Genomic DNA, 12,951 nt, shown 5'->3' on the forward strand with positions numbered 1-12,951 from the left:
TGTGGATTGAAAGGCAGCATGTTAGAATTTGGTGTTTTTAAAAGTGTTGATGTTTGTACAATGATAAGGGGTGAAGAGTGCGTGGTGCCTTTAAAATATGATGACAGAACTGGACCCGAAATGTTAACTCTGATTTTTTTCTCCACGGATGCTGCAGACCAGCTGAGCTTTTCCAGCAACTACAGTCTGATTAGCATCTCGAATAGTTTTAGCGAAGCCTCTCTATTTTTATACTCCATTCCCTTCGGTGAGGCACTAGGCTGTTAGTCAGTCAGAGGCAGAGATCTGTAATGTTGCGTTCTGTGAATAAACCTGGTGTCAAGGAACAAGTACCTGTCTCGTTTGATAAATCAAACTGTCTCGGATTTGTTTAACCAGATTCTGTGTTCGATAAAGCGTGATGAGATGCTTATCAAACAGACTTCAAAGCAACCAGTGACTGAGAACATAGCCTGTGTAAATATACATAAAATATTCTATTGCCTTGTACATTTATTCACAAACAGGAGGACACAGCAAGGCTAAAAACATTCGAAGAAATTAATCCACTTGCTGGATAAACCACAGGAAACTCACCCCAACACTCTGTCTCTCACCCACATCCTTTTCAGGATTTATTTTTAAATGTTGCTTTTTTGTTAGTGAAACGTTGGATTTATTTATGTTGGATTCTGTGAAGCAGGATTACCACACGCTGTAAAATACCTGGGTCCTTAATTAATGAACATTTTCTGAATGTACTTTTATTTCAAGGGTTTCAATTTCCTTGCCTGGTCTGGCCGACATGTGACTCCAGACCCACTGCAATTTAGTTGACTCCTAAACTGCCCTCTGGGCAAGTAGGGATGGGCAATAAATGCTGGCCTAGCCAGCGATGCCCAGATCCCGTGAATGAATTAAAAATATTATTGCACCTTTAATATTCATCTGACCTATTTGCTAAGTATTGCTGAATGTTCAGTGGTGACTCAAGCAGGAGCTTAGAAGAGCGTCTAGTCTGAAGTATTATCTTAACTCTGGGGATATAAAGCCATGTGAAGGTTATACAGTTCCACAAACACCCTCCCAAGGCCACTGACAGTGCTGCTTCAGACAGGTTAAATTTCCATTTGGAAGACAATTCATTGTACAAAATAATGAAGAGGCTTTCCCTGGGGCAATGTGACCTATTCCCAGGCAGAACTGGGGCCCAAAACATGTAGTAACTTCCTGTCTATTTGCCAACAGTCTAACTGTTACACCCAGGTGAGAAAGGATTCCCCTGGGGTCCCATAGGGATTAGGATGGGCACTCAGATTGCTCTGACAGCTCCTCACATAACAAGGAAGCCATCTCCCTTCTTCCTGGCCCTTCACTCATTTCCTCCTGCACTTTCCCTCACTCTCCCCACTCTCCCTCTCTGTCCTTCTTCCTCACTCACTAGCCTTGCCCCTCACTCATCTATTCTGCTTCTGTCCCTTCCCTGTTGCTCTCTTACCCCTCCCTCACTCTCCTCCTCCCTACCTCTCGCCCTCATCCCTCACTCTCTTCCACCCTCTCTCACTCTCTTCCCCCCTCCATCACTCTCCTCCCTCTCCCTCACTTCATCCTCTTCCCTCACTCCCCTCCTCCTCCCTCACTCTCCTTCCTTTCCCTCACTCTCCTCCTCCACATCCCTCACTCTCCTCCTCATCCCTCACTCTCCTCGTGTCCCCTCACTGTCTTTCCTCTCCCTCACTATCCTCCTCCTCTTCCCTCACTCTCCTCATCATCCCTCACTCTCCTGCACCCCGAACGCTCCCTCACTGCCCAAGCTCCCTCACACACAGACACACTCCTCTCCTCCCACCCCACCTTGCTGTCCCCTCACCCTCCCTCAGCACCACTGCTGGCTCCCTCACTCACTTCCCCCAATCCCTTGTTCGCTCCCCTCAATCCTTTGCACCACCTCCCCCAATACCCCACCATTCCACCATCACCCCACTACCCGATCCCCCCCCCGCCCCCACCACCACCACTGTCCCCAGTGCAAACACTCACCATGTACCATGTTCCCAGAATGATTGTCCCTGTACGGACATGACAGCAAAAACAGCAGCGGCTGGAATACCAGCTCCCAAAACAAGACTCCGTTCTCATGACTCCTGCCAAGCCACACCAGCAGAGGGAAAAAGAAATGACGAAACAAAACTGGAAAAATCCAGCAAAAAGGGGACTGCTGTCAGCCCTGGGCTGGAAACGCTGAGGCGTCTGTTTCTCTCTTGCAGTAAAACTAACAGAAGCTGCACTGCGATCCTGTCACTGATCCTGCTCACAGACTCTCTCAATACATCCTGGAACAGATTGTCAGGATTTAACCCTCTCTCTCCACACACACACACACACACACACACACACACACACACACACACACACACACATTCTCTCTCTCTCTCTATCTCTCACACAGACACACACATGCACATATTCTCTCTCTCTCACACACACACACACAAACACACACATATTCTCTCTCTCTCACACACACACACACACAGACACACACACACATATTCTCTCTCTCACACACACACACATTCTCTCTCACACACACACACACATTCTCTCTCACACACACACACATATTCTCTCTCTCTCTCTCTCACACACACACACATACACATATTCTCTCTCTCTCTCTCACACACACACACACACACACATTCTCTCTCTCACACACACACATTCTCTCTCTCACACACACACACACACACACACACACACACACACACATTCTCTCTCTCACACACACACACACACATTCTCTCACACACACACATTCTCTCTCACACACACACACATATTCTCTCTCTCTCTCTCTCACACACACACACATACACATATTCTCTCTCTCTCTCTCACACACACACACACACACACATTCTCTCTCTCACACACACACATTCTCTCTCTCACACACACACACACACACACACACACACACACACACACATTCTCTCTCTCACACACACACACACACATTCTCTCACACACACACATTCTCTCTCACACACACACACACACACACACACACACACACACACACACACACACACATTCTCTCTCTCACACACACACACATTCTCTCACACACACACACACACACACACATTCTCTCTCTCTCTCACACACACACACATTCTCTCTCACACACACACATTCTCTCTCTCACACACACACACACATTCTCTCTCTCACACACACAGACACACACACACACACACACACATTCTCTCTCTCACACATACACACATTCTCTCTCTCACACACACACACACATTCTCTCTCACACACACACATTCTCTCTCTCACACACACACACATTCTCTCTCACACACACACAGACACACACACACACACACACACACACACACACATTCTCTCTCACACACACACACACATTCTCTCTCACACACACACACACACAAACACACACACATTCTCTCTCTCACACACTCACACACACACACACACACACACTCTCCTGTAATCTAAGTTGCAAAGTCTCCCAACCTACTTTCTTTCCAAAGGCCATAGTATTTGTTTTCCCCCAATATTTTGTCACAGGTCTCACTGGCAAATCCAGCATTTGTTGCCCATCCCCTGAATTGCCCCTTGTACTGAGTGACTTGCTAGGGCCATTTCTGATGGGAACTAAGAGTCATTGTTGTGGGTCTGGAGTCAGATGTAGGCCAGGCCAGGTAAGGATGGCAGATTTCCTTCCCTAAAGGACATCAGTGGATTTTCTTTCACAAAAATCACTGATGGTTCCACAGTGATCGTACTGAAACTAAACTGATACTTCAGGTACAAACACAGAGAATGCTGGAGAAACTCAGCAGTATGTGTGGATAGAGAAACAGTGTTAACGTTTTGAATCTGGTATGAACCTCCTTCAGAATCAAACTACTGAAGAAGAACAGAACATTCCTGAAGGGGAGTCATACCAGACTCAAAATGTGAAGTCTGTATCTGTCTCACTGTCTCTCCTCTGGTGCTACCAGAGCTGCTGGGTTTCTCTGGCATTATCTGTGTTTTGTTTCAGATTACAAGTATCTGCAGGATTTTGCCTTTATTTGATACTTCAGATTTGTCTTTTACAAATTCAGTTTAAACTCCACCATCCGCCATTATGGGATCTGAACTTGTGACTATCTACTTAATCAGCACTGTGTTGTAAACATGCACAAACTCTTGATCAAATCCCACCAATTAAAATGTTGTCCAAACCCACATTCCCCTTTGCAGATAAAATGTTTCGTCAAGGTTAGTGGGGGGGGGGGGGGGGGGGGGGGGGGGGAGGGGGGGGGGGGTTCCATTGTGCCCACAGCCCTATGGCTCACAGTGACTTTTCTCACACCATCTCTCACTTGTCACCTCACCAACTCCTTGGAGAATTGTACGGCTGGGAAGGTGGGCACCACCTGGGCCTTCCAGTTCTCATGACCCTGGTGCCATATTTAAAGACCAACTGTGCACCACTTCACCATAAGATCATCTGATGTAGGAGCAGAAATATGCCATTCAGCCCATTGAGTCTGTTCTATCAATCAATGATTGAGATTCTTCTATGATTCAATTCTTTCTTGCTTTTGCCCCACTGATTCTTACTGATTTAAACATCTATCTCAGCCTTAAATCTACTTAATGACATGGTCTGGACAGTCCAAAGAATTCCACAGATTGACTACCCACTGAGATAAAAAAATTCCTCCTCACCTCTGTCTTGAACCACCCTTTATTCTGAAATGTTGCCCTCTAGTCCTGGACTTGCCCACAAGAGGAAACAACCTCTCCATATCTATCCTGACAGGTCTGAAGAAGCACCATTGGACCTGAAATATTAACTTCACTTTCTCTCCACAGGTGATGCCAGGCATGCTGAGTTTCTCCAGCAATTCCTGTTTCTGTTTCTGATTTCCAGCATCTGCAGTTCTTTGGTTTCATTTTCCACTAATTGTAATTAGCTTGCCTCTTATTGTTCTAAATTCCATCGAGTACAGACCCAATCTGTTCAACCTCTCCTCGTAAGTCCCTCCATTACGTGAGTCAACCTTCTCCAGAGCAGCTCTAATGCCACTATATCTTTCTTTAGATGAGGGGGCCAAATTTCTTCACTGGGGTCTGATGAGTGCCTTGTATAGTTTTAGCAAGACTTCCCTACGTTTATTCTCCGTTCCCTTTGAAATAACGTTCCTTTCGTCTTCCTTATTACTCGTTGAACATTAATTCTTCTTTTCGGTGATTCTCAGGAGCTGCAAGCCAGGAACTATGCCTCACACTGTGGTGTTGGAGGATTATTACCAACACCTAGCCCAGAAAGGCTAGCTGCTCAGTTCACCATCGGGGTTGTTGTTAGACAGGGTGGTGACTGGGGGGAGTGAGGCTATCCTTTTCCCAGCCAACCACCAGGCCTAGCCAGGCTGGACAGGTTATAGCCTGAGTGAAGTTGGACACCCAGCAATGCAGGATGAAAGCCGGTGATCTTAGAAAGATTGGAGCAGGAATAGGGGCATTCAGCCCCTGTCATTCTAGACAACAGCTGATCTTCTATTTCAGTGCCATACTCATTCATTATTTCCACATGGCTTGATACCATTAGGAACAAGAAATTAAGCAATCTCTCCCTCAAATTTAATTAATGACTGATCTTCCCCAGCCCTTTAGGGTGCAAAATTCCTGACATTCACCGCCCTCTGAGTGAAGACATTCCTCCTCATCTCAGCCCTAAGTGGCTTGCGCCTTATTCTGAGGCTGTGATGCCTCGACCTAGACCTTACAACTAGGAGAACCATCCTTCCTGCCTCGACTTTATCTGTTCCTTTCAAGAATTTTACAAGCTTCTGTGAGATCACGTCTCATTCTTCTAAACTCAGAGAACACAGGCCCAGGCTTCTCAATATCTCTTCATCCAGGAATCAGACAAGTGAACCTCCACTGCACTCCCTCTCTGACAAGTGTATTAGTCCATAGGCAAGGCACCAGAACGTCACACTATACTCCAGGTGCTGCCTTACTGGTGTCCTCTGAGAAAAGAAATTCCTCTTCATCCGTGTCTTAAATGTGGGACACTTTACTCTAAGATTATGCCCCCATCCTAGGCTCTCCCAAAAGGGGAAACAATCTTTCTGCATCTAGCTTGTCAAGTCCCTTAAGAATCTTGTATGCTTCAATCAGGTTGCCTCTCATTCTGCTAAATTCCAATGAGCCCAGGACCAACGTATTGTTGTCTGCTCCCTGATCTGACTTGTAAGAGACTCCAGACACGTCTCAATGTTTTATCTGCCCTCTGAAATGGCCATATCAAGCCAAGCAAGTCCAAGGGCAATTAGGGGTGGGGAATAAATAGAGAACTTGCCAGTGAGATCCACACGAAAAAATAATGAGCAATCTCTCTCTCCTGGTTCTTTCCCCACATAGCTGGTAAAATTTGTTACATAGTGACGCTGATTAAATTTCTTTTTGAAAGTTGGACACATCCCCGAAGCTGCTGAAAGGTACTCACTGCACGTGTACAAAGTTCTGAGCATTTCTAAGTTAGCTGATAACACAAAGCTAGATGGGATTGTACGTCATGAAGAGGAGCAAGGAAGCAGATACCATGTAACATGGCCAACTGTGAGGTTACACACTTCAACGAGAAAAACAGCAAGGATTGTTGAAATGATAATATATCAGGAAGTGTGGATGGACAAAAGGAACTGGTTGTCTTGTATGTCAATTATTGAAAGTAGACAGACAAACAAATAGGCGCAGCAAGCAATTAGGAAGGCAGATGGTCTATCAGCCTTCAGTGAAACAGGATTTGAATTCAGAAGTAGAGATGCCTTACTGCAGTTATATAGGCCCTTGGTAAGGCTGCAGTTGGAGTATTGCGTGCAGCTCTGGTCACCCTACATAAGAAAGGATACACTTGTCACTGAGGGAGTGCAGTTAAGGTTCACTAGGCTGTTTCTCAAGATGTCAGGACTGTCTCATGAGGAGACGTTGGTTCACAGGGCCTGTATTCAATAGACCTTAAAAGGATAAGAGAGGGATCTAAAATTCTAACAGGGCTGGACAGACTAAATGCAGTGAGTATGTTTCTCTTGGTTGGGGAGACTACAACAGTCTCAGGCTATTGGGGTAGGCCATTTAGAATTGAGACAAAGAAAAATGTCTTCACTCAAATGGCCAGATGGGATCTATCCCAGGTTACTGTGAGAGGCAAGGGAAGAAATAGCTGGGACGTTAGCAAATATCTTCACATCCTCTTGGACCACAGGCGAAGGTCCAGAGGACTGGAGATTAGCCAATATTGTTCCCTGGTTTAAGAAAGGAAGCAGGGATAATCCAGGAAATTATAGGCAGGTGAGTCTGACATCTGTGTTGGGGAAGCTCTTAGAGAAGATACTGAGGGACAGGATTTGTGTACATTTGGAAGAAAATGGACTAGTTAGCAACAGGCAGTATGGTTTCGTAAAGGGAAGATCACGTCTCACCAACCTGAACAAATTTTTTTGAAGAGGTGACAAAGATAATTGATGAGAGTGTGGATGTAGTTTATATGAACTTTAGTAAGGTGTTTGATAAAGTCCCACATGGTAGATTTTGTACAAAAATTAAAAGCAGATGAGATTTGGGATGGGCTGGCTAGATGGATACAAAACTGGATTGGTCATAGAAGACAGAGCGTGGTGGTGGGGGGGCGGCAGTTTTTCAGAATGGAGACTGGTAACTAGTGGCGTTCCAAGGAGATCAGTCTTAGGTTCTCTGTTGTTTGTAGTATATATAAATGATCAAGAGGAAAATGTGGGTGGTCTGATAAGCAAGTTGGCAGATGACACGAAGATCGATGGAGTTGCTGGTAGTGCTAACAGTTGTGAAAAGATACAACAGGATATAGACAGATTGGCGACTTGGGCACAGAAATGGCAGATGGAGTTTAATCCAGACAAATGTGAGGTGACGCATTTTGGAGAATCAAATTTAGGTGTGAATTATACTGTAAATGGCAGAACCCTTAGGAATATTAACATACAGATGGATCTGGGTGTGCAGGTCCACAGTTGCCTAAAAGTTGCAACATAGGTGGCCAAGGTGATTAAGAAGGCATACAGCATGCTTGCCTTGATTGAGCAGGATATAGATTACAAGAGTTGGCAAACTGTTATAGCTATATAAAATCCTTGTTAGGCTGCATTTGGAGTATTGTATCAGAGCTAATGGGATCTGCAGATGCTGGGGAATCCAAGATAACAAAGGAGCTCCTGAGATGCTGCTTGGCCTGCGGTGTTCATCCAGCTTCACACTTTGTTATTTGGAGTATTGTGTGCAGTTTTGGTTGCCACATTACCAGAAGGATTTGGAACGTTTGGAAAGTGTGCAGAGAAGGTTCACCAGGATGTTGTCCGGTCTGAAGGCCATTGACTATGAGGAAAGGTTAAAAAGACTAGGATTGTTTTCACTGGAAAGACGCAGCTGAGAGGAGACATGATAGAGGTTTACAAAACTTTGAGACGCATAGATAGTGTGGATAGTCAGAGGCCTTTTCCCAGTGTTGATGTTTCAATTACAAGGGATACAGGTTCAAGGTGAGAGGGGGAAAGTTTAAGGGAGATGTGCGAGGGAAGTTTTTCACACAGAGAGTGGTAGGAGGCTGGAATGCACTGCCAATGGAGGTGGTGGAAACAGGCACACTGACGACATTTAAGAGACATCGAGATGGTCACATGAATAGGAAGGGAATAGAGGGATACTGACCGAATAAGGGCAGCAGATTTGTTTTTTAGTTCAGTCAGCACATGATGATTGGCACAGGCTTGGAGGGCTGAATGGCCTGTTCCTATGCTGTACTTTTCTTTTGTTCTCAAAGGTTAGTGAACTTGTGGAATTCTCTATGACAGGAGGCCACATCTCTGGATAAATTCAGGAAAGCGGCAGATACATTTTTAGATATTTAAGGAATCAAGGGGTATGGGGAGAACTTGGGAATATTGAGGGTTGAGAGAGGGTGGATCAGCCATGACCATATTGAATGGTGGAGCAATCTTGAAGGGATGAATGGCCTAGTCCTGTTCTGAGTTTTTACATTTCTATGTCCTTTGTGAAATCTCTTGCCAGTTAAAAAAGAAAACTGGGGACCAAACAAGCACAAGAGATCGGGACAGACTGACATCCCTACCGTCCTGTCAGGGGCGCCACATAGAGCATTTTGAACACTCAGTGAGAACCCCCTGGCAGTGTCAGCAGAAACAACCTTGTAAGTTATCATTGAATCAGCTTCTACCACATGTACAGGCCGAAAGAACAATTTGTTTCATCAACAATAACAAAAAAAAATTCCTTTATGTCCTGGCCCTCTGGCTTTTTTGCCAATTACTTCAAATTTGGGTTGCCACTGGAAACAGTTCCTATACTTATATACAAATTAAGAACAAGGATAGGCCACTTGGCCCTTCGAGTCTGCTCTGTTATTCAATAAGATCATGGCTATTTTGATTACCCCACTTTTGAGCTTAGTACTGATAACCTTTCTCACTATCTACTTTACTAAAACCCATCAAACACAGTTTTGAAAAAAAAACTCCGCTCACCTTCTCTGAGGGAGAAAATATCTATTGTTATCTTGGAATCTTTTTCTTCTGCTTTGTTTTATTTTGTCTCGAGTAACAGTGAAACAGGATAAACTATTCAAGATAATTAAAGGTCTCCAGTTACAATACACCATGCTCCTGTGGGAGTATAGTCAGTTCACTGAATACTGCATGATGAAGAACTACTGAATTTTTCATGTATGTTTGTACTTTTGCCCAATGGCTTAGCAATTTTGTGAAGCCACTTATCCCCAGACTTTTCAGATTTAGTTGATTTTAATTATGGTTACAACACAGAAGGAGAGCACGTGGCTACTGGGTTGGCATTTACTGCTCAGCTAATTCTATATTACCCCAGCCCTGAAATTTGTTTGTTTTTTAATTATTTCATATGTGAACATCATTAGCCAGGCCAGCATTAATTGCCCACCCCTAATTCCGGAGGACAGTCAAGCATTGACCACATTGCTGTGCGTCTGTGAATGAAGGAATTAGTAGCTGGATGGGTAATTCAGCCTTTTGAGCCCTGATCTGCCATTTAACATGATCATCACTGATCTTATAAAAGCTGAAAGAGCTGTGGATGCTGTAGATCGGGAACAAAAACAGAAGTTGCTAGAAAAGCTCAGCAGTGGAATCGCAGGTAGACAGGATAATGAAGAAGGTACACATGCGTCTGTTGGTCAGTGCATTGAGTATAAGAGTTGGGATGTCATGTTGCAGCTGTACAGGACATTGGTTAGGCCACTTTTAGAATAGTGCATTCAATTCCGATGTCCCTGCTACGGAAAAGATGTTGTGAAATTTGAAAGGGTTCAGAAAAGATTTACAACGATGTTGCCAGGTTGGAGGGTTTGAGCCAAAGGGCGAGACTGAATAGGCTGGGGCTATTTTCCCTGGAGCATTGGAGCTTGAGGGGGGAACCTTATGGAGGTTTATAAAATCATGAGAACCATGGACAGAGTGGCTAGCCAAAGTTTTTTCCTCAGGGTAGAGAAGTCTTTGGAGGTTTAAAGTGAGAGGGGAAAGATTTAAATGGGACCTAAGGGGTATCTTTTTCACATAGAGGATGGTGTGTGTATGGAATGAGCTGCCAGAGGAAGTGGTGGAGGCTGGTACAATTACAACACTTAAAAGGCATCTGGATGGGTACATAAATAGAGGTTTAGGGAGATATGGGCCAAATACTGGCAAATTGGACAAGATCAGTTTAGAATATCTGGTCAGCATGGATGAGTTGGACCAAAGGGTGTATTTCCACACTGTCCATCTCTATGGCTCTATGAAATCTCTCATGGAATCCATCTCCACCACTCTCCCAGGCAACACTTTCCAAATCCTAACAACTCTCTTCAAACATATATTAATGATTTGGATGAGGCAAATGCATATATTGTAGGCAAGTTCGTGGATTAAACAAAAATGGGTGGGAAGACAAATAGTGAGGATGACAGAAAGAGTCTGCAGAGGGGTATAAACAGGTTAACGAAGTGGGCAATAATTTGGCAGAGGGAATATGATGTGGGGATGTGTGAGGCTTTGAATGAGGAATAGAGGAGCTGAATATTTTTTAGAGTGGAAATGAACAGCAGAAAGCTTCAGCACAGAAGGATTTGGGAATCCTCATGCATAAATCACAATTAGCATTAAGGTTGTTGGAAATTGGGGGCCCTTTTCAAACTGGGTTCCTTTCGTATTGCGTGTTTAGCATTTCCTGTGCAGCATGAGACTTCAGTTAAATGTGTTGCAACAGTAACTAACCTTCTCCACATTCTCACCTAAACCCCATCTTCCTAACTCATTGAGCCTGTCTACTTTCCCACCACCATTTCCCTCTTTCATGTCTTAACACCATGTTATTAACTGGTTGTGGTGAGTTCAAATTCCGTCAAAGCAAAGTATGATGATCGAGTTTAGAAAATCTGGTGCTGTGTCAGCTGACAGCTAATGGGTCATCACATGAACCCAACTAGTTCACCAATATCATTGATAATCAACAATCTGTAATTATAGATTAACTTTAATGCATCAAAGCATCCCAAAGCCCTTCACAGGGACCACATAAGGAGATATTAGGGCAGATGGCCAAAACCTTGGTCAAGGGGTGTCTTCAGAAAAGTGGAAAGATTTGAGGACTCAATTCAAGAACTTAGCTGCTGAAAGAAAGGCTACCAGTGGTAGTACAATTAAAATAAAATAAAAGAGCGCAGGAGACCAGAATCAGAGGAGCACAGAGATTACAAAGGGCTTAGGACTTGATGAGGTTACAGGAACAGGGAGGTTTGGGGCAATGGAGGGATTTGAAAACAAAGTTGAGAACATGAGGAATCTTATAAATGATTTGCCAGAGATAAATAGGCCAAGGAATAATAAACTGAGGCTCAGGCATACTGGAGTGGTCATCACATGATCTTCAACTTCCCTTGCCCCATGTACCCACAGTCCTCATCCCAATTAGATCACAAATAATTTTGTTATTCAAATAGGCAACTTGTCATGGAGCTTCCCTCCACTGCCCAAATCTTTGGTAAGGATTAGCAAAGATGTTCAGAGCAATTTAAAAGGAAATACAATCCGAATGACTTTTCTCTTCTTGCTCATCGCAGTGTCCTGGAGATTACTCTTTAATTTGGAGGGTCAGTAAATCTAGAGGATGAGAAAGTGAACGAGTGGAGGATGAATAGAAAGACTCTGAAGAAAATGGTGTTAGACAGTGCAAGTACAGGCAATCCCCAGGTGACAAACAGGTCCATTCCTGAGTATGTTCCTGTATTGATTTGTATGTAAATCAGAACACTATACAGTCTGATATAAAATATCTGTTCACCAAATAAGACTGAACATTCATGTGTTGGATCCTTAAAATTAATAGCAATATCAGATGTTGTGCATAAGTACAATTATTACAGAGTCCAATGTTCTGGTATAAATAAATCTGGTACCACCTGTATGGGAAGAGGTCAAGACAAGGTGCAATAGCGCCACTAACTGATGGGAGGTCCACACTACAAGATAAGTCATGACAGAAATACAAGCAATTAAAAACCAAAAGAATTGCGGATGCTGCAAATCAGGAACAAAAACAAAGTTGCTGGAAAAGCTCAGCAGGTCTGGCTGCATCTGTGGAGGAGAAAACAGAGTTAACATTTCGGGTCTGGTGACCCTTCCTCAGAATGGGTCTGAGCAAAATATTAATTCAAAATTTCCCATTTAACAAATATTATAATTTTATATGGCAATCAGAAAATTAAGGGGGCTGATTTAGCCACTTAGCAAAACCAGGTTGCTGAAATTTAAAATGGCATCCCACCAAGCAATTAAACTTCCCAAAGTGAAAGTATACTAACATTAACAGAAC

General features: G+C 43.8%; 1 protein-coding gene across 1 annotated transcript in view; it reads right to left on the reverse strand.

The window, feature by feature from the left end:
* The window catches only part of laptm4b (lysosomal protein transmembrane 4 beta), a 49,002-nt gene extending 46,581 nt beyond the window's left edge, over nt 1-2,421 (reverse strand). The window contains exon 1 of the mRNA XM_048528512.2: nt 2,020-2,421. Coding sequence (XP_048384469.1) covers nt 2,020-2,118 — 99 coding nt within the window. The 5' untranslated portion in view covers nt 2,119-2,421. The remainder of the gene's footprint in view (nt 1-2,019) is intronic.
* Nucleotides 2,422-12,951: the final 10,530 nt, after the last annotated feature.

This window comes from Stegostoma tigrinum, chromosome 5, assembly GCF_030684315.1.
Source record: "Stegostoma tigrinum isolate sSteTig4 chromosome 5, sSteTig4.hap1, whole genome shotgun sequence".
Lineage (NCBI taxonomy): Eukaryota > Metazoa > Chordata > Chondrichthyes > Orectolobiformes > Stegostomatidae > Stegostoma > Stegostoma tigrinum.